Raw genomic sequence first — 23,214 nt, 5'->3', positions numbered from 1 at the left:
TCAGTTTTGCCTCACACTGTTACTTTAAAGGATTATTCAATTTCATACCTTCTGAGAAAAGTTAAGTCTTTTTTTGTCATCCATCCCTCATTGTCTGTGCAAGATGCCATCAAAATAAACCTGCCCAAAAGAATTCCCGAATGTCTCTGTCCTATCTCTGCGTGTCCAAGCTCCATGTTGGAAATAGGGTAGATTGTATCTTCGATTTGGAATAAGTTTGGGAAGCGATGCGAAAAGGAGGTTCAAGCTATCTTTTTTTAAGATCCATTAGTTAGGACTTGTGAAACATAATGCCATCTCTCATTATGGTTTGCAGTTGAAAGAATAATGTATATGCATGTGATTTGGGTATGGTAATGTAATCAAAAAAACCTTATGGAAACTCCAGAGCATTTAATTTACTCTTATTTTCCTGTCTCCCAAGTCTTTGCAGCACCACTTCAGCATTTACAAATTATAATTGCATGATACGACCTTGGATTTAAAATGCTGGATTTGATGCAAAATCCAAGTACAGGCTGCTCAAGTGGTGTCTCTTGGTCTTCTGGGTTCAGTTCAACCCTCTGAACTTCAGCTAAGTGCCTGACAGCTAGCTGAGACGAGATACTGACTCTTTCCTGTTGTTAACAGAGAAAAAGAGAAAACCTGGCAGCTCTGAAAGCTGATTTCTTCCCTTTTACAATAACTGCTGCATGAATTGCCCTCTTGAGAGGTCTATTTATCTCTGTGAACTATAGAGATTGCCAGTTTCTAAGGTAGTAATTTAAACTCAGCGGATGCCTCCCCTTATGCCACATTGTTGGCTGTTCTCTGTGTTTTAGAGTCTAAGTTGTGTTAGATCACATTAAAGGCCACCTCCTCTCCCCAGACTTCTCATTTTTAGTCATTTGATTTTACCAACCAAGGGAATAGCAGCAGCATGTGTCTACCAAAAGCTCACCGTGCCAAAGCAGCAGAGACAATTAAATCATCTCCTTGTCTTGGGAGTTCAGCCAGTGCCTGGTTTCTGCTCTACAAGAAGACTTCCTTGTATTATTTGTCTTAAAAGACCAATGTCACCATGCTTACTTAAGCGTGGGGATTGATGACGCTGGTGGCTCAAATCCTCCAGCACGTTTAGGCCAGCTGCTGCACTGGGTGCTTGTGATGCCCAGCTATTGCTGTGCCTCTGAACTGAAGGGCGCTTCTAGACAGAAAGATTTTTATGGCTCTTCAGGTCTTGGTTTTCTACTCAGCTTCCCTTGAGGGCTCCATCTGGCCCAGTGTGCAGCATTGCTAAGGGGGGATGACTCTGTTTATGGGTACTTCTGGTTAGGACTTGACACAGGCTGAAAGCAGCCACACGCCTGACACAAGACAGGCTCTTTCCATTGCAAGGGAGAAGGTTCCTACTCAGAAAAAATGTTATTTTTGTCTGAGTATTTAGGGCTTGGGGTGTCTCTGTCTTAATTCTTTGAGGAATCCAATGTTCTGGTTTTTTGCTGTTCTTGTAATTGGACTTCCTGGTTATTTGCAAGAAAAACGAAGGCTGACAGCCCCAGAATTAATGAAGCCTGGTTTCCAGTGAATCCTGTTTTGTGGTTGATTGACTTCTTAATCTAATTAATCAACCAGAAATATTATAAGACTGTGATGGGAACTTATGCTTTGTAAACATCTGAGTCTAGGGGTGAGAGTGACATTTGTAATATCACTCACGGGAAAAGTTTTGCTGAGCTTGATCTCTTCACCAAAGAATCTGTGCAGGGGAGAAAATATTTCATACCATTTCCCTTCTGTAGATCTTCTTGTGTCTAAGGAGGGTTTGCCTGCCTCTGTTTTTTTCCTTTACAAGGCCACTGATGAAGTCTCTCTACCCTGCTGTGTTTGAGAATATATCTGCCAGTCTCTGTCATCTTTGATCAAAATTTATCAGTGAATGCCACTATTAGGTGGGGCTGATAGACTGTGGCTGTACAAACCCTCCTTCCATGTGATACCAGTTAAATAAACACAAATTTCTTGCCATAGCACTTCGTAGACATGCAACAACAGCTTTTGCTTGCCATGGGGGCTGCAGTGCTTGCTCTCTTCAACGAGGAGTGGAACACTGAGTGGAGCCCCATTGCTGCTCTCTGGCACAGAAGTGGACCTGCTGGTTATGGACGGTGTTGTCCAGAAACGACAGGAGAGAGAAGAGGACCTTGGCAAGTTCAGTGTCAGTGTAACCTGTTGAGCTCTGCCAGGATGTGAAGGTTTCCAGCTTCTCTGTCATCGTTGCTCTAGCATCTCACCTATTTTCTCCTTGTGAGACAGAACTCATGATTTCTTGCAAGAGCATGTGGTTTTAGGGCTTTTATTCAATCTTGCCACTGGCAAGTCTTCTCTCAAGAGAGTATGTCATAAAAAGTATTACAGCTTCTTCTCGCTGTCTTTCCCCAGGCTTGGAAATCTTCACCAGCAGCACCCTGCATCTCTGCTGGACTTTTTTAAAGTTTGACTTTTACATTGATGGTAGTCTCTTTTTTTGCAGTAAGTCTCTGGATTTTGGGTTCTACACCCAATACTTTCCAGCATGCTGAGTACCCAAGATGTGACTGTATTTCAGTGACAATTTTGGAGCAAGGCCTGAGTTGCCTCAGATAATACAGTGTTCCAGTAGCATCAGTGTTTGTAAGATTTGTCTTCAATATCCCTTTTGCTGTCACTGTCATGAATGACACATCAAACTGTCTGACTTAACTCCCCATAATCAGGTGGAAGCTGTATAACTGAGCAGAAACTAGTGCTTTTTTGTGCATGGAATTCAGGTTTGTTCTTACTCGCTGGCTGAAGTGAACTGGATTTGATTTCCAAGTTGTGATTCCTGCCATCCCACAGGATTTACACTGATGTCATTGGTGAAGTAGGAGCTCTGTCCAAGGGGGCCAGGGTTGAAAGACATGGAAGCTGAGCTTAAAGCCTTATGCTGTGACTCAACTTCACACTGTGTTGCAAAAGTTCTCTTTTGCCTTTATTCATACTTTAGGTGACTGTATATTTTTAGTATAAAAAAAAGTTATGAGACAGTCTTCTGTTTTAAACTGTGTGTGCATTATTTTATATTAATTATTATTATTTTATATTTAATTTTATATTATTTAAAATATTAAAAATATTTTGAAATATTTTTTTTAATTACTTAACAGTTTTGTTTAATGCAAGTGTTTGCATGGAGAATGCATATGCAATTTAGGAATGAATCCCAAGCCATTCCTAAAAATCTATACCTCTCTTTGCATTGTAAGAAGAGAGCCAATACTGTTTTGAGTATCAGATTAAATTTTATTGACAAAGTAGTTTCAATAATACATGCATACTTATTTGAGCTATGTGCAGTAGTTTACATACATGGAGAATGAGAAGAATTAAAATACTTAGCATGGCGGCAGTTTTCTGCTTCACTTCATGCAGATAACAGAGATGCCTCATAGGCAGGGGGAACAAAACATGTAGCGGGAGGAATTGGGTGGGAAGGGAAGGTCTGCAGGCTTTTGGTAATTCCTAACTTTCCACAGCAATAAAATATTGCCTATATCACTATTCACAGTATAGAATATGCTTGATTTCTAACCTCATAAATGGACAGTAACTTTTTCTGATGGAGGTAAAGATCTTGACTTTCAAGATCTTGACTTTCAAGACGGGAATCCAAGTCTTGTCTGCATCACTGCAGGGTGTACCATGGTTCTGCAGCTTTCTTCATTTAATGTTTGCTTTGCAGTCATGTGTGTTGGAGGCACACACTGTAATGTAGAGGCTGCGATTCTGTAGTTCCTCATCTTTAAGAAGAAGGTACAATTTGAAATAGCTTATTTCTGAAATGGAGTGCATTTGCAAGAATGTATTATTTTTATATAGTCTTTTTAATTTTTTTGATCTGGTTATTCTCAGGGTAAAAGCTGAAGAACATGTTTTATAGGGCTGAGATTCCACGTTTATAAACAATGTCTAAGGTCTTCAAATATTATGGCTAAATTGATTTATTTATTTTGATGATGAGTAGAAATACACACGTAGGAATATGCTGGCAGTGCAATCTTTAGGGCACTGGGAAGAAACGATCTAAACTTTTTCTGCTGCAAAATACTTGAAGCCTCTGTGTGCCTGCTGGGCTTTTCTATGAGAAACACGTTTTATCATTAATATTGTGAGGAATTCAAATTCTGACGTTTGTTTTTTCCTCACTGGGTCAAATCTGAGAACATAAAAAGCTCACAAAATCTCCTCCTGTCCCTCACTTCCCCTGCTCACTGCTCCAAATTTACTTTCATGAGATTTAGGCTGGCTTTTGTTCTGTTTTAGCGGGTTTCATTCACTGTCGTGGGAGTTAGACCCATTCACCAGGAGCAAACTCCATCCTCTGATATTTTTCACAGGATGACCGGGTAGCCTAAAATTAATAGTCTGAATTTCTGAAATTTGTGATGGACCATGTGGCAGTTGACTTTATGGCAGAAATGGAAATTTAATGTCACGCTATTCAAGCTTCTTGTTCTTGTTTATTCTTATTATACTCAGCTGTCTGGGAGGCACACAGTATCCCCTGGAAATGTTTAGGGAAGAGCATGAAGGAAGCTGGCCAGGAATAACAGTGATGGTCTTGATGTCATCTGTGTTAGAGGCCAGACCATACTGTACTGGCATTGCCTGGTGACAGGCTAGTGGGGCTGCACTTAGGCTGGAGGAAAAGCAAAGTTTGAAGGAGCATGTTTGGAGGCTCTGCTGAGTTTGCAGTGCAGCATGTTGCTGTTGAATCGTGGCTCCTGATGGCTGTTTCCAAGGAGGTACAACATATTGTCCAAGGCTTGAGGTGTGTTTTCCTTCCTCCTGCCTCTCCAGCTTTTGGTGGGATTGCTTGGATGGGTGCGGTACTTACAAACAAAAAGCCAGACAGAACATTTTTTTTAATCCTAGCAAATAGCAGGCTTGTTTCCCTGCAATGCTGGGCAATGCAGAAGGAAGCCTCTCTGTGAGGAGACAGTGCCCTGCTTGAAAAGATCAGCATTTAAAGACGAGGTGTGACAAGGATGTGTAATTGTTGATGGGAGTGAAATAGGGATGAAAGGTGAGAATTATAGCGGAAGATGATGAACAAGCAATTACATAGACTTAGTTTTGAGGAATTAACTCAGCCCTGACCTACCTAATTGCTTGATCACAGGAAACAAATCAGCCAGTAAAATAGAGCTAATCTCTGCTCTTCCCCGCCGTAGTGGTTACCAGCTGCGAAAGCCCCGTCGGTTTTGTGGTAAAAGCAGAGCAATGGCACAAAGGGGTGTCCGGAGAAGGAATATAGTCAGGGCGTTGTAAGCAGAGGACAGTAGGAAAAGATAGTTTAACTCAAATGCTTGTTCACGGCTGCTGAAGGAGTCTGGAGTGCATTGTGTAAGAAAATAAATAGCAAAAAGAATCAGTTTGTGTCCCTATTTCTGCTCTGGTATTTCTGTAGGGTGCTAGATGACTGGTGCCTGCAGCGTTCATCAAGACGTTGCTGTCGTGTGAGCAGCGGGGGCTTTCCTCGGCGCGGGGAGGCCGGAGGGGAGCCGGGGAGCGGGCCCCGCGTGGGCGCTGGCACTGCTTTCTCCCGCCTGAGGAGAAACGGGCCGGCGTAGAAAAAAACAATGGCGCTTCTAAATGTGGCAGCCCATGCCGAAGGAGCCTGCTTTTCCTCACGGTGCCGACACAGGTGCTTGGTTCAGACTGCTGTAACCACAGCACAGGGATGGCAGAGGGGGGCCGTCCGGTGCCTGTGTGCTCGGGCCTGCCTTCCTCAGCTCTCCCCTGGGGGAAGAAGAGACCCTGGTGCTGCAAAAGCATTTTAGGACATTTGGGAAATGGCTTTTAGTCAGAAGCGTAAGGCCGAGGCGGTAGCACAGCCCATTCTTCTCTCAGCTTTGTAGTTCAGGAGGATGTAATCTACCAAGAAGACCCTGGTCACAAATTTTGGGGTAAATATACCTGCTCATTCTTGAGCTTAAAGGACAGGTGTCAGCCACACACTCCTGGAATATATTTAAAAAACTGATTATTTCTGATCATACGAAGGAAATGGCAAGATCATTAGAGGTGCCGTAGAGGTAGGGGAATGTATGTCTGGGAGAGGAGCTGTTGGTGGCCCGTTGGGTTAGTCTTGCTGGAAGGTGAAACGTGGCTTAATTGCATGAGAATTTCTGTTGTTGTTTTTTCCTTCTCCTGAAGAACCTCTTGAGCTTTCCATCGTCTGAGCACAGCAGGCATCTGCACGATTACTGCGGTGTGATGCAAAGAGACGGGGGGAGAGAGTGTCGGCTGGGGGATCCTGGCAAACATTACTTAAAGCGTTGGAGAAGTGCGGCAGATTGACTCCCCGACTGTCACTGCCGATAATGCCGCTTGTAGAGCTTGTCAGCATTCCAGCTTCACATTTTTATAACCATTTAATTACTGCCTGTATTGAATATCGCTGGAATTCACCATTGCAGCTAACGCTCTGGAAGTGCACTGTAGACTGTAAGAAAGTGGAGAATGTCAAGCAGGCAGCCAGGCTGTAATGAGTTTGCTCATCATCCTGTTAGGTAACATCTCACTGACAACCACCATAACCATTCTGTTTGTTCTGTGTGTGAGCTTTTTGGTTGGTTTTTTGGTTTTGTGTTGTGTTGGTTTTTTTAAAGATACTGTGTCCTTCATTTGATGAAGTTTTACATTAAATGCACAATCCCTTTCTCAAAATCTAATTCTAACTACATATGTTTTTTCTTTTACTTTCTTCTAGCTCCCTGTGCATGACAGAGGGGGAGTGGTGGGCCATGGCCATGGGCACCTCATGGCCATTTTATCAGAGGCTTCCCTTTGCACAGAGTCGGACAAGCAGTCTGAAAACATGGATGCGTAGCAAATGCTCTGAATGCTGTAAACAGATTTTATCGGGGACACAATATTTCTGTGTAATGGTAGATAGATAGAATTTCTGGCATGAACGTGTTGATGTCATTTGCCATAGCTCAACACATGGGTCACAGGATGCTTTGGCTCTTGCTCTCCCATGGGAACACAAAGCAGCAAAGCACAGCCCAGGAGCCCAGGGTTCTGCTGGGTTGGGAAAGGTGCTGGGGCCCAGGGGCAGCTCCTGCTCTTTGTGTGGACCTGTGTGCACGGATCAAAGGGTGAACAGGCGAGGGCAGCCTGGCCCAGCAGCAGTGGTTATCTCTGTGTCTCTTCCCTCCTTCCCATCTGCAGCAGTGTTTAGAGGCTGCTGCTGTGGAGGAGGAGGCTGAAAGGAAAGGTGAGGCAATTTGAGCAGGGAATGGAGTAGACTGGCATTCGTTAGGGCAGGTGAGAGAGGGATCTGCAGGGTGTGCCCATGGGAGGAAGGCAGGGAAGGGCCTGGGATAGATGTTGGTGTGAAGGGGAGATTGCTGCTGAGCGGTTTGTGGCAGAGAACAAATCCAGATTTGGTCCAGGTGGCTGAGGGGGTAGGACCACTGTGATCAGGTAGCACCTTCTGGAGGATTGGAGAGCCAGAAATCCCTAGGTTTCCCATTCCAGCATCCTAGGACATTGCGTATGTTAGGTCTGTATATTACTATTTTGGCTTGTGTATATATAGTTGGTCTGTTGCTACTAAATTATCTCAACACTTTCATTGAGGAGGGCTTTCTGACTATCAATCATTAATGTCACTGCTTGCTAAGCAGAAATCTGTAAGGTGCAAAGTGTAAGCCAGATCTTGGAGGTCGTAAGCTAAACTGAGATGCAAGGATTGTGCTATTAACCTAGAAGAATCCCATGAGCCTTTCCAGCCCTGTCTCTGAAGGATCTGATGATTTGGCCCTTTGTTGAGCTGAAACAAGGCAGTGCAGTATAAATGGTGTGAAAAGAGTCTCAAGGAAGCTGATGTGACCTAGAAGGACTCTTTTTACTGGCACATAGTTCTGAACTGGTCTTCCCTCTTTCCAGCTTGTACACCCTCCAGTCTATCATGTATTTAATAAAAGAGTTACAGAATAACCCTTGGTTAAACAAAGAGTGTATGCAGCCCTCCAATATTCTCAGCTCCTAACTTCTACTAACTAGTGGGCCATCATCTATCCACCCAGGATTAAGTTTCTGACAGTTCCTACAGTAGAAGAGGTGTAAATATCACAGGCATACCTCCACCACTATCTAGTTTAAAATCCTCTTGCAGCTCCCCATTTCTTTTCTTAAATGCAGTAACCAACCAGGCAGATTTGTCTTAGTGTTCCTCAGAAGTTTTTCTTTAGGCTCTCAATCTGCCACCAGCTTTAATTCAGCCTCTTAGGGGCTCTGCAAGAGAGCAACTGCAGAAGTGGTCTTCAAAGGGTTGCAGATGAGCACGTATAAATATTGAATTGTTTATCAGTTTCTGACATTTGCTGAAATCTAGAGTTTCAAAGTTGTCCTTTAAAAACTGGAGCACAAACTTACTATGGCAATAAGCCCAAAGGTCAGCTTACTTATTTGAGTGATCTCTTCAGTGATACCTCAATAATATTCTGATGGCCTTTGGTGTGCAAGATGAGAGAACAGTCACCCAGACTTCGGGGACACAGACAGGCTGGTGTCTGTGATCTGCACTGAGGTATGGTCCTTTAAAGCTGCAGTCAGAACTTTTCCATTTGGGATATTTCTTGGCAAACTGGGGTTCAACAGCTACTCATGCAGCTACCTGTTGGGGTTGGTTTTCTGCCCACTTCTCATTCTTTTCCTCTTTATAGCCTATTCACATCTTCAGCTTTGACCATTGGACCTAATCTAATTCCCATTGAAGATGAACTTGGTGACTTTGGCAGAAGTTGTAAGTGATCCTGAGATCAGAAGCTCTTTGAGACAGAAATTGTTCTTGATTTTTTTTTTTTTTTTTTCTGTGCCCATCTGTGCTGCTGTTAGGAAAAAAACCACACCTGATATCTGATTGTGCTCTCTGCAAGTAGCAAGAGAGACCTGCCCTTGAACTAAATAAAGCAAACAAGCCTCAAGCAGATAGTTATCCCTGTTGTGTCTCCCCAAGCCTCTGTAAAAGTGTAGATGATCTGGATTGAAAAGCTGTGCTTTCAGCTCCTCTTTTCAAAGATACTCCCACACTGGAGCATAAAGAAAACCAGTTATGCTAATGGCAAGCGTGCACATACACCATCCTTTGCCTTCAGTTTGCCTTTGCCTTGCAAAGCTTATTTACTCTTGGAAGTGAATTATCCTCAGGATTTAGAGGACAGACATATAGGGAGGATTTCTTTCCCTTTTGTGGGAATTGGCTGAACACGTGTGGTCAAGCCAGTGAGTATGAGGTTCACCAGAGCTGGAGTTAATCTGCACATATATGGAGGACTCTTCTTTGCATTACCTGTGCCCAGGTCCAGTCCCCCTGTTGATACATGTTGTGGTGGGCATTCTTGTCTAGCTAGGTGCTCACAGTTCTTTGAGCCATCCTTGCTTCAGACAAATGGTTTTCATGTCTGTCTGTCTGTCTATCAGCAGAATTCAAGCAACAACTCCAGTGCAAAATCCTTTAACGGCTGAGATGGTGCTGAAAGTTTAAGTCTTGGTGGAGTCCCTGCATGGGAAGCAGCAGTGATAACAACACAGGGAAAGTTATTGCGGCTATTAATTGCAAACACATCCTAGCAACTGTATCACCCTACTCATATTTCCTTTTCTTCCTTATGTTTTTCCAGTGTTTTTACAAACAGCACCTGCTACAGCTGTCTCAGTTACAGGGGAATACAATACAACTGTAACAACACTGGGAGATACGTGCATGATTTTTTACGTAGGCTCTTCTGCCTGCTTATTTCCTTGTCATGTTCCTATTGTCTCTTAACTTGTACTTGATTTTTAAGCTCCTTGGGAGGGGACCAGCTTTTTGTTCTGTGTTTGCACAGCATCTGAGGCTGTCATGCCCTGGCTCTTCACTAATCCTGGTAAGTGCTCTAGTAGTACAAATGGCAAACAAATTAGCATTCTTCTCACTGATTAAACAAATGGTTTTCTCTGTGATGATTTGAACTGGGGTTGCATTTCATTACAGCCCTTTGAAGCTTAGCTGGGAATTGCCAGGTTCTTTTCCAACCTCTGTTATCAGCCTCCCCTGCTAGTTGACCAAAAAGTACTTGGCAGGCAGTTTGCAGCCTCTGAAAAACAATAGGTTGTACTATTTTAACCTGGCTTTGACCTAACCTGGAACAGTCAAAACTGGCATTTGGCATAGTGAGGAAATGTGTTTTGATGTGCCGAGTCAACTGCACTTGCTGTTCAGCAGCTGCTGACAGAACCTGTGTCTGTCTTGTCCTGTGGAGATGTGGGGGGACTACGGTGGCCCCGGCATCGGCGTGATACCAGGCGAGTCCTGGTAATTCTCTGTAATAGGGCCTGAATGAGCAGAGAATTACTTTGCCCTTAAATTGTAGATTAATGTGATTTTTTTTTTTTTTTTTTCTGGGACAGAAAACACTGCTTGTTTTCTAGATGGATAAAGTGTCCACTGAAACAGGATTATATTTACATTATTATTGCAGGACCATCTGTGAAATAGGCTTTCTGTACTACAGTGAAGAGCCATGACCCCTCACAGCGTTATCTTTTAAGCTGCATGCTAAACCCATGGGGGCTTATGGCTCAAAGCTAATGGGGATTTAACTTCTCACTGAAAGGAATTTGAAGCCTAACCCTATTTAGATGCTCTTTGCTCTCATTGATTAAATGCCCAGTCCACTGCAAGAAACCTAATGGAATCATAACTATATGAATTTTCCATCTGACAAAATGGATGCTGGGGGACACTGTGCAATATTTATTAGAAAAGGAGTTTGATCTTAAAAAGACATTTTAAATCAAAATGTCAGCTCAAAGTACTATTTCATTTGTAGAGAAAGAAATGGATTTGAATGAGAATGTATTTTTTCAGATCACTCCACAGAACCATTTCATGGAAAAAAAAATCGGTTTCTGAATTCAGGATTTTTATGAGGATTTGCACTGCTTCCCTTGTTCCCTCTGTTCACTAATTCATTTCTGAGATCCTGTCTGCAGAATAGTTTTAAATGATGCTATTTAAAAATAATAAACTTGCCCCCCCAAAAAAAGTCTGTCTTTTTTCACCCCCAAATTGCATTATGCACTGGAGTTCCAGGAGGACCATATTCCATCAGGGATCATTGTTAGTTTTTAAGCTACAGTAACTACAGCTCTTTGGGGATGAGAATAGGAGAGCTGTCATCTCAGTAGGAGACTTTAAGCTGTAAAGAGCAGCAGCACATGATGCCGTGGTCCTGTGTCAGCACAGTTGGGTTTCAGTAGTGGTCTCTTTGGGTGCTGCAATTCTGAGAATTTCCTGTGCTCGAAGTGCTGGTGCTTTCTGATTACCTTTTAGCCTGTGCTAATGACTAGTGTGCTTATTCTTTAATTGTTGTAGTTTGTTGTTAGGGTTTTGGTGGCTTATTCCTAGAGAAAACCATAATCCCTGGCAGAAAAGGGCTCTATTCAAACAGAAGCCCAAGCGCTGAGGCACAAGGATGTGGCTTAATGTTTCATTGTCCTTCTCTTTTCATTGCTCTTGCTGGACATACATGTTTTCAGGTGGAGAAGAGGCAGTTTGAGACTGCATTTGGACTTCAGAATCAGGCAGAAGTGGTCTTAAACTATCATTATGACACATTGAAATAAAGAAAAATACGGTTGCTACATTATACCCACCTCTGATCAGAAAAACTTATCCCAGTTCATCATGATTGATTTAGGGACCTCCTTAGATTTGTGTTTCTTTTTTTCCTTTCTTTGTTATGTAGAAGTCTCAAGGCTACTGTACAGATTTTCTTATGTCTTGTCAGAGAACCTGTTGGGCTTCTCCTGCTCAACTGTGATGGCACGGCAGCCTGGAGATGGTAGTCTTTGACGGAACAAAGTGATTCCTATAGGCTCACAGTGTAGAACTGACTGGATGCTTCTGCAAATTTATCAAACTTTATTATTCCCCATTTAAATCGGAAAAGGAGAGAGAGGTACGCAGGCACATGGGCATTCATAGGAATTTTCAGTCCAAGTCACTAAACTTCAGTAGTATTCATATTATATTTATCTATCTATCTGTCTGTATTTATGTACCTGTATGCATATAGATATGAATATTTATAATCACAGGCACTTGAGTGTTCTGAATGTGGCCACTGGTAAGGTTGGAAACTAGAGGACACGTATGGTGAGCTGATGCCCTTCAATGGATAGCCCAGCCACAGGAGATAGGGCACTCATTCAGCTAAGAACTTGCCCTGAGTTTGTTCTTTCTCAAAGCTTTTAGTGTTATCTAGTGAAGAATGAAAATGATGAACTTTGAAATTTTGCAAGTGATTTCAGCCCTGCTCTTCAAAATAAATCCTGGGGATCTTGGAAGGTCTTCAAGGTCTTCCTATAGAGAGAAGACTGTAGGCATCATGAATCGATTTTCATGGGTAGTGGGATCCCTTTGGGTTGTTTAACACTGAAAAGTCATAAAGGGGTAGAAATTAAGTTTAGTGCTGAGAACTCTGTCACTGACTTACTGCATGACTTTGAGGAAGGCATTTTAACTTGCCTGTGTCAGTTTAGCCATCTGTAAAGCAGGTACAATCATACACAGCATAATAATTTCCCTCAGTGAGTGCCATTTTCAGTCTATCCTGTACTACTTAATGATTTGTGTGACTGCTGAAATAACACCATGCTCTAAAACCGTAATGCCCTGATGTATTTTTCACATAATCACTAGTGGTTGAAATATTTGTTCTGACACTTGAGATTACTCATGTAAATAGAAAAATTATAGCATGCTGGCGACGCCAGACACCTTGAATTCCATCTGAGCGTGTGGGTGATTGGAGAGGGATCTATAAATACTAACAGAGAGGAGGAACAACAAGCGTGAGCGGCACATTAGAAATTCTGAGACAACATGACAATATGTCAATATTGGGTAGGAGATGGTCCTTGGGAATCTGACTACTGCAAATCCACTGAAGAAATATGTTTTGCTCTTTTTCCCTGCTTTATGTGAAGCCACGTTTTTCTGTTTTACTTTGCACAGAGTTACATGGAGTATGATGACCTAGTCCTAATATCATGTGACTAAAACCTTTTTTAAATTTTTATTTTTTTACTTATGAAGCATTCTGCCTTGGAGACAACCAGAAACTCCAGTTTGATTGTCAGTGAGTGACTCATAGGTCCCACAATGCTTTTTCTCAAAATGTGTCTGCTGATTTCCATGTTCAGCTCCCAAATTGCTTGTTTCAGATGTTTTCCACTTCCATTATGAAAGATTTGCGTAGTTCTAATTGTAGAGTTCATAATGTCACATAACAATGTAGCTGTGTCACATTTTACATAAAAATGTAGTAAGTTATATAGCTACTGTTTGCAGGTTTTGACAGTAGTCTTTTTTTAATTTTTAGTTTATTAGATAAGGGACACTTGTGCAATGTAGTTACTCCCTGCTCTCCACTGTGTAGTGTTTCTTTTGAGTACAAGCTCCTTCTAGATCAAGCCAAAGCATCTCCTTTTTAACCAAACATTGTGCTTCTGGGGATTACAGAGTATTTACAAGCCAATATTTGGTTTTCAGATTATGAAGAGAGAGATATGTCTGGATTTATTTTGAGGAAGTATGTAACGGAAGACAGATGAGTAGTTTATGGGACCCTGCCGCTAGAATTCATGCATTTATCATTAGTGACATATCAAAAACCAGAACTGAATATATCCAATTTATTGGAACAGTAACTTTGAAATTTAAAATAAACTAAATCATTTGAAGGAAACTGTAACACATTCAGTGTAGTAGGTATGAGTAATGGAAATCATAATGGAAAGTACTGAGGAATGCCAACTGTAAAGAGTCTCTGTTTAGTTTATTATTAATTTGCCAGTTTGACATTTTTGTATACCAGATTACCGACAACGTGTGACTGCTTTTGGTCACTCCATCAGCTCACGTGCTAGTAAGTGTCACACATTTAGAGCTCCAAACCAAGCCAGTAACCCAGCCTCAGGTTTCACTGTGATTCTGTGTGACCGTAGTTCGTGTTTGTTCAGTTTCCGTTAAGCTATTTTGAACAGAAACACAAAGATCTCGCCCCGGCATTGAAACTTGTCCTTGCTGCTTCCTTGAGCATGCATGCTGTTAACCTCAAAGATGGACTTTATTATTAGAACTTCGTGATGTAACTCCGAAAGGAGCTGCAAGGGGTGGTTAGCAGTGGCCAGCTCCAAGTGATGGCAGGGAGCAGTGGGTGGGAAATGCTGACTGCAAGCAGAGCTTTCAGGCTGTCTAATGTAGGCTGGAGGGGAGTAGGTTGTGCGTTTTGCTCATGGTTGCTTGATGTGGAGTATAAAACTGTGGCTTTGTGGAGGAATGAAAATTAATTAGTATTTACTAGGTTTTGCAGTTGACAAAATTGATATGCTGCATTAAGATAAGAAGACATTTAAAGCCTTCACTCCCTAGAAACATTTGCACTGAGGAAACTCAGAATTGGTTAAAGAAGTGTTTACCAGAGGGGAGCAGCAGGCCCTGGGAATCAGTGGCTGAATTCAGCTCACATCATAGGCCAAGTCTCAGGAAAAGAATCTGAGGAAAAGTAACTCTGAAGATTTTTTTGTTGTTACACCAAAGCATAGGATGATCTGGGAATGCTATCTCCAGCTCCACAACTGCTGAAATCAGAGCAGAAAAAGAATGTCCCTGGTGCAGGTGGGAAGGAGGAGGCATCTGCAGGGTCTGCCTGTGGCTGCTAAATTTTCTCCTGTAGTTTCTTGACTTGGTGAGTTACATTTTTCGAGACCTGCTGTGGATACCACAATGTGGCTGGTCACTGTGCTGTATTCGGGTTATCAAAGCCATGAGATTTCACAGATTGCACCCTTGCATGACTTCCTGAGAGCAGCCAGTTTTCTCCCATTTGATGGGGGCTTGGACATGCTAATCCCTCAATCTGCTGCCTGGACAGCCCCTCTTCTTGCCTCATTGCTCTTAACCACACAGAATTGCTGATTGCAAGGTGCTTTGAAAAGGAACTGCCTCCATTTTCTGGGCGCAAGCGTGTAATGGTGCTTACAGCACTGCTTAACATTGCTCCACCGTTTTTATAAAAGCAGTTGCTAATTGAAAGGAGCACTGTCAAGTGTTCTTTATCTTTTTAAAATGCAATTGTTGATCTTTTTCACCCAGCCTGTCTATAGCCCACTGAAAGCTTGAATTTGAAGCCTGGTTGTCTACCAGCAGTCTCTTGTCACTAATTGCTAATACCCTACCTTAAGATAAACTTTAGGATAAAGGCATGTTTCTTTGCTGGATCTTTCTGAAGTTACTCTTTCAAAATACTCATGTCTTCCATCTAAAAAGTATAATAAGTGCATACATTAAAAGTATTTTTAAAAGGATTTTAAAAGCAGCCCCTTACAATTTAGATCCAAGCCTGTCTCTTTAAGATGTGGAGCAACATACACTGAATTCAGCTGAATTAATTTACAAACAGCAAAAAATGTAAATGCAACTAAATCTCACTAGAGTATGAGAAATGGCCAAAGCATAAAGAGGATTTGTAGTCTCACAAGGTGTTTATTTTAACTAATTTATATCATCACCCAGAGGTGGAGATCTGATGCTCTTGGCAGATCAAGAGGTTTACTATTTCAAATCCCTTTCAGCACAGGGGAAAGCAGATGATGTTAATGGATGTTACTTGTCTGAATGTAGTAACAGATGTTTCTGTAGGAAATGGAGTAGAAACACTCACAAGCAGGATTGTTGACTTGTTTCTGGTTTATGCCCACATTAAAGCTGTTGAAAGGGTCATGCTACACATCTTCATAGATTATCTGATTCATAAACCCTTTTCTTCAAGTATTTGTGTCTAAGTTTTGGTAATAGCACCAGCAGCTGGACAGATTCTCATCTCATTTTTATACAGTGTCTTCACTGTAGGGTGTGTGGTTTGCTTGAGTTTAGTGGAAATTTGGTTTCTAATGTAAAACCTACCAGGCAAATTCTGATATCATGACACCGAATTAATTTTAAGGCAGTAGACCTTTCTCCATCTCTGTTAATCTCAGTTTCATTGGCAATAGTGTGAAATACTCTGCATTTATGTTGGCATTGCTTGTGCACAGTTTATAAATTTTATGGCAAGACTTCTTATTTCAGTTACTACTAGCTTTGAAACCATTTGGGGTATTTTGGCTTGTGCCTTACCAAAACTGCTAGACTGCAAATTCTCTCTTTTAGTGTTCCGTCAAGCAAAAGGACACAAGCATGCTGAGTGATTGACTTGCTTGGCTGATCTGCCCTTCTGAAGGCCACATACCGGCAGGGATTACGTATAGCTTTTGCTACTGTCCACTCTTTTCTTTTTTTTTTTCTTTTTTTCTTTTTTTTCCTTGGGCCAGTATCACTTCAGCAGCTGTTAGATGGCTCTGAGTTGTTAACTTGGACTTGCAATGATGCTATCTACAACCTCAGAAGTGTTCGTCTTCATTTGTTTCCTCATTTTCAGGTGGGAACTGTGTGCCTGCAGGATGGGCCTCCTCTAGTTCTGCATTAGCAGCTCTTCTCAAACTAACTAAGAATCATTTTTGTATGCTGTGCTGCCCACAATACCCTTGGAGGTGGCCTGGTGTACTCGCTTTGGCACAGATGAGTCAAACAGCCCCTTCATACTGAATAAGCTGATAAAAGCAATTGATCTCACCATGCTCAATTTGTGGGCTCGAGTGACTCCAAAGGTTGATCCCTACATGCAGTCTTAAAACATCTTACGTATGGTGGAGAACTTGCTTAGCTCCTCTTCTCTGAGCCATCTTTCACACTCACAGAAACCAGACCAGATGAAGACGTATTTAAGGGAACTTTCAAAAACCAAGTCTTTTTTGGGTATAGATATCAGTAACATTAGCACATGCTTTGAAAATAGCCTGAAGAGGTTTCTGGCTGATGTTTTCTTCTTAGATTTGGTAGTTGTCTCTGAGTACTTACTTAGGAGACAACGCATGCATAAAGAGGAGACTGTGCTTTTCCCCTGCAAAGGGGGAATTCCTCGATCATATTTTTGAGCAGATTCAGGCATGTTATTCCTTTTGCTTTCATATTGTAAACCTACACATCCTGTCCTCATTCCTATAGTAACGAAAGAACTTTGCTTGGGAGTGCTGGCTTCTCTTCAGTGGTCTTTGTCTTCACTCCTAGGAAACAGTCTGAATGTGTCAGAGGAGACCCAATTCCTCAGAACTGTGTCTGGCCAAGGACCTGACCAAGCTGGTCTGTAGTGTTTCTCTCATTAAAAGCCTGGTTCTTTCCCCCTAGAAAAAAACAAAGTCAACTGTGAACAGTAACAAAGGATTAATTGTGGAGACTTGGGACTTGGCAGCACTGCCTATAAATGAAGTGCTTTTTTGGAAGCTACATTGCCTGTCTTGCAAATCAAAAAATAAATGCAAAGTATTTCAGTGTGTATCAGTGGATTAATTCATTTGATTGCCACTTCCCTTCCTCTCCTCTTTGTGGGGAGGGGTGCTCCGGAGATTGCAATTTTAATTGCTTGACCGCAGTTTCTAATTAGTGGTGCACCAAAAGGGCATGGATCAGTAATTAGTACTGAATATAAGGATCTCTGAGGTTGAGCTATACAATCAAATGGATAAGTTTAGACAGCTCTCAACTGAAATTGCAGTCTATCAGTAAATTGAGTCATAATAATGAAACCATTAGAATTTTTTCTCAGTCCCTGCATGTTGGTTTCTGTGCTTGCAAAGTACTTTCTGGTGGTCTTAAAGAATGTAGCATTTTAATATAAATATATATTTAATATTTGTATATATACTAGAGATATTTATCTAATCTGAAGGCATATGTATATACATACCTATTGTATAGTTATATATGATTCAGAGTTGTTACACAATGACATGTCTTAATTTTATTAAATTTGAGGGGGGGTGGGTTTATCCCTTCGGTGGTTTCTTTGGCAATATATAAAAGCAAAGATCTCTATAGTCACTTGCTTTCTTTCTTTTTCAGTCGATACCTGGATTTGTGCTACTGTATCCAAAGGGAAATCTAGCTCTTGAGTGTAATGGTCTGAAAACAGAATATTGCCCACATTATTACTTTAATGTCCAATAGTCTGTATCGTATTTTTTCTGGTTTTAAAACTTGATGATGGCATTATATTGTATAACTGTAGTTATACATTAACATTGCTGCATTCAAGATTCTCTGATAGTTCAGTGTGGAATGGGAACATGCCTATTATACATACTGGTATCAACTTGTTTTTTACTGGGTGGATTAAGAACTGGTTAATGGACAGACTGCAAAATGTAGACACGTGTGGGGTCACCATAAATTGCTGTGTATGTAGTAGGCTTACTGGTGCATGGTCTAACACAGTGTTCTGCAGTATTTGCATCCTGAGTTTAGATGTAAATAGGAAATAATTGCTGATAAAACTTAGGAATCCTCTGAACAGCACGTGCCTTACTTCAGCTAAATTCATAAACTGGACTTAGGTTATAGACATGTAATTATGGATGTTGATGGGGCAAATGGAAAACATTGGTTCCAAAATTTAAATAATACAAAAAAATACATAAATAGATCAACTTCTGCCACCTGTTCTACTCCAATATTCCATTTGTGCATTTATATGTATCCATTGGGGGCTTTTAAAATATGAAACACATTTGAATATGCAGGAGCCATAAAGTCTGATTTGTAAACCCAGCAGTATTCATCATGAATCTAGAAAGCTGTGCTTGTATTTAGTGGGAAGTTAGGATTAATTTGTAGAAAACTACCAAGTTTTGGGTTTTGGTTTTTTGTTGGGTTTTTGTTGTTGTTGTTTTGGTTTGTTTTTGTTTTTGTTTTTTTTTAAAGAAAACCTGTATTCACTTTTTTTTTTTAATCTTCCTGTAGAATTTTGTAGGAAGATGGTGTCCAGCAATTGACTGGTATATTAATGGGTTTTTATTCATGTAAGTCTCTGGCTCTGAGCATTCATCTCCTTTTGAGAGTTACTAGAAACCAGATGTCTGGGAGGTCAGAAGTTGGCAGGAGTTTTCATAGGACATTTTTCCTTAAGGTAATTTTCTTGGCCTCTGCTGTGTTTGAGACTCAGTTTGTGGAAAGAGGGTTGTGTTTCTGCTCTCTCCTGCTTCCTCTTTCACAGGAGTTTCTAAAACAGAGTAGCTGCCTGCCGCAAACTCACCAGCGCATCCCATGGAAACATGGCTTCTTGGCACATGGAAGGGGTGGTTCTTTTCTTTTGCACCCGTCTCTGGGGAATTAAATTCACATTCTGTGTTCTTGTTTAGGTTTAGAGGCAAATTTTTCACTTCGGTTTCCTTCCTCTCCCTACCCCTCTCTCCTTTCCTTAATGAAAATGTGCTCAGGTCTAATGCATATCGCTTCTGCTGAAAGAGGATGAAAATAGCACAGAGGAAATAGCTACATTATTGAGACCTGGACCTTTATTTAGCATCATGTTTGCTGGCACGTCACTGTACCAGTGCTCAAAAGCCCACTGGATTACTTTTTTCAACAGATTAATTGGTAATCTCTAATTTTAAAGGGAACAAAATGTTGCATGCGGTCAAACATGATTTTTATAGCTTCGGCTGTTCCTCGCATCTAAGTTAATGACAGTCATATCCATTCAGTGTAAACAGGAACAGATTCACCACCTCTGTATGTGTTCAGTCTCTCTGTTTCCCAAAGGCTATGAGTGCATCCAAACTGAGGCACCTACTGCTAAAACCAATATCTCTATGACACTGACTAAAACTACTGATTTTCAGCATCACTGAAAATCAGGTAATTTATGGAGTACCCAAGGATGAGCTCTGGTTTTGAGAGTTACATGACACAGGTTTTTAGATAATGGACTTTAGGTAGATGTCTGCAAAAAGATCAAAAAATCAATCTCAACACCTTTTGCCTTAAATAGTTTATGGCAGTCTGGCAGAATCCCATGCCAGCTCTTTCTTGAGCAGGGAAGAAATTAATTTTAAAAATCACTCAGAAGGGTATGCGAAAAAGAGATCAAAACAGTGGTGTTGGGTAGAACAGCATTTCTGATAAATCACAAATGAGGAATGTCCTGTAAAATAACTAATACAAAAGTCCTTATAATTGAAATTAATAGATTTGTTAAAAAGGAGAGAGCGAGCAACAGCAAGATGTGCGCTAACATATTTTAGAGAAATGATGTCAATAGATGCTCACAGAGCCTACACTCTAGTTTTGCACAGGTATCTCTCAGTAAAGCTGTTATAGAGTGCCTTGAAAAAGTGCTGCTGAAATTACTCACCCTATCTGTGGTTTTGACAGAAACACCATTTTCTTCTCCATTCCTCTGAATACTTCCCTTGCTTTTACTTTGGACTTCAAAACAGCAGTCTGCTTTCCCTAATTTAACCTCCTTCACCACAATGCCCTTCTGTAATTTGCTCGTTATTTTGTTACTCAGTCATTCCCAGCTTCTTCAGCTGAGCTAACATGATGATCTGCACCATTTCCTTGAAATAATCTCTCACAGCATTTTAATAACTTCCCTAAATAAGTTCACGGTGCTCCTGACCTTTCGATTCGTGTCGTCGCTGTTTGAGTCATGGGTATAATCAAGTGGCAATAGCCAGTTAGGCAGCCACAGCTGTGTAAGTTGGATATATATGTTTAACCAGGGTGCTTAAATGTGAGGGCTTTTCTTGGTTGAGCTCTGTCAGGTTTGTGAGGGAGAAGGAGCCTATGCCTGGTAGATTTGCCAAGAACATGAAAAGCAAAAGGTAAAATGATCTTGAACTGCCAAAAGAATTCAAGAGGAGGGAAAATGTTGCAATATTTGCCTGCATAAAGAGGGGAATACAAAGTACAAGTGTAAAAAGGGTATTGATTTTTGAATACAAGTAAGATCATTTGGGATTCCTGCATCCACCCTTCCTATCCGTACTGGAAAAAAGCATTGGAAGAGGCTGAGAAGAGATCTAATCTGACACTTTCACTCTCACAAAAGGCTTGAACTCAATTTTATTTCCCTGAGAGAAGTTGAAGAGGTGAATTGTTTTTTGTTTACTTCATATATGTATGTACAAGTAGATTGGCTAACACTGCTTCCCAGCAAGCAGAAGTAGCTGTTGAGATCAGTGGCAGGGCACTGACAAGCATGAACCAGAAGGCTGCAGCACTTGGGGTATCGCTGGAATATTTTAGATAGGGGAATAATAGATTCACTGTCACTTGGTTGAATGTCTTTCTTTAAAAATTCCCTATACCTCAGCTATCTCATGGCTTCTGTACAAAGGAATTGCTGCATGAGGACTTAAAGCCTGTCAAATAAAAGTTGTATGGCTCTCCTGGCCTTACACTATCTATAAGTTCTTATTTCGCTGATTCTGTTCTTTTCCCTTGTTTTACTCATTGCACCCTACTGAGATGGGCAGGAGTCAGATCTTCATCTTCTGTATCTGCACAGCTTCCAATGCCGTAATGCTGGATGAGTAAAAATAATAAACAGTGCTGAGGGCTAGTAACAGTTTAAAGAATTCACATGGGATACAACTACTGAATATCCATTTATTTATTACTTTCCTTTTCCTTTTTTTTTTTTTTTCCTCTATAGTGAAATACATGAGAGAAGCAACCCCCTATGTGAAAAAAGGCTCTCCTGTTTCAGAAATTGGGTGGGAGACGCCTCCCCCAGAATCTCCCCGCTTGGGTTGTACCTCAGCTGACCCCCTGTCGCAGCTTTCACTCTCCATCCACAGAGACAAGAAGACAATACCACTCAAGATGTGCTACGTGACACGCAACATGACAGTGTCAGACCCTGAAAACAGGTGAGCAAAGGATTTGCCCAAGGTTGGAATTTTACCTTCGCCTTGAATTGCTGTTGATCTTTTCAGTCATGGGGTTGGTGAGGAGGAGCTGGTCATGGGATCTGGTCACACACAGCAACCCAGTGAGGGCCAAGCAAGGACCAGTTTGGGAAAGGCGGGTGGTGGTGTCTGGGTTCAGCTTTTGGGTTGTGCTAGAGAAACTCTTCAGTGTGATAATCCAACATTTTTGTTAGAAACAGAATTGCAGGAGTTTGGTTTCATCCTGATTAAGTGTCTGCTTTTGAAGGAAAAGACACTGTACACACTAATTGGTTACATCTTCCGGGCTGGCCTAATCTAATTCCATTAAATTGCATTTTCTTTTCTTTTCTTTTCTTTTTAAATGAATATTATTTTAAGAGTGACCTGTTTTGTCCATTCAGTTCTGGGCATTAAAGTCAAGAATAGGAGAAAAGTTCCACTTACAAGGCATTAATGGGAAATTTCTGTGACTTCTTGATTATTTTTTTTTCATCATGTTAAAAATAGGATGAGCTTTTAATAGCCCTTATTTATAACATATGTGGAACAGCTGCACCACACCAACACACTCTCTGATCCCTGCTCTAACAGCTGCTAATAAAAAAGGGACCAGTCAAGTCAGTAATACAGGCTGATTCTTCCATCCAAATAATGGCCTTTTTGTTTTTCTGCAGTGTGCTGCCTTGCCCAGAAGCTGGGTGCAATGCCTTTGATTCTCAGCACTTATGTATAGGCATAAATAAAAGTTAAGTTTTCTTTTGCAGAGAAGGATAAGGAGAAGAGGGGAGAGCAGAAGGCGTTTTGGGGAGAACGGGTTCCCCTGTCATCTGTTACACTGCGATTCAGAAACTTTATCAGTAGCTGTGTAATTTTCCTTCTTTGTTTTTTATATTTGTCTGACCTTCTTTTAAGGGTTCTCTTAACCCCTCCCCCCCCATGCTCTATTATTTAGTATTGCTTAACTTTGCTTCTGTTCTTCATCTCAGCAAGTGATTACCACCATAGTCAGAGATAACTGACCATTACAGAAGTGCAATTGCAAAACAGCAATTACGCTAGCAGTCCTTCTCGAGTTTAAATCAAGATGCTCCTTGATATCAGCCACTTTTTTTTTCCACATCTATCTGTATAGCTTAACGTGCTGATGTTTGACAGCTCTGTCACTAGCTTAAGAGTTTGTCGTTCTCTCTGCCATGGTGTGTATTTTTAAAATACCCACGCAGGTCAAACATGGTTTGAATCAGCACAATGTAAAGATGCTTTACACATTGGCTTCATTCTTTCAGAATACCCCTGTCTCCCCCCCCCCCCCCCCCC

The 23,214-nt window shown here is 41.2% G+C and overlaps 1 protein-coding gene across 1 annotated transcript in view; it reads left to right on the top strand.

Moving 5' to 3' along the window:
• The window catches only part of SNTB1 (syntrophin, beta 1 (dystrophin-associated protein A1, 59kDa, basic component 1)), a 114,880-nt gene that overhangs the window by 36,714 nt on the left and 54,952 nt on the right, over window positions 1-23,214 (top strand). Inside the window, exon 2 of the mRNA XM_014965524.1 lies at window positions 21,660-21,876. Within this exon, the coding sequence (XP_014821010.1) occupies window positions 21,660-21,876 (217 nt within the window). The remainder of the gene's footprint in view (window positions 1-21,659; window positions 21,877-23,214) is intronic.

This window comes from Calidris pugnax, unplaced genomic scaffold, assembly GCF_001431845.1.
Source record: "Calidris pugnax isolate Ruff unplaced genomic scaffold, ASM143184v1 scaffold41, whole genome shotgun sequence".
NCBI lineage: Eukaryota > Metazoa > Chordata > Aves > Charadriiformes > Scolopacidae > Calidris > Calidris pugnax.
Note: the sequence above shows the minus strand (reverse complement) of the source record. Positions and strands in the feature narration are given on the sequence as shown.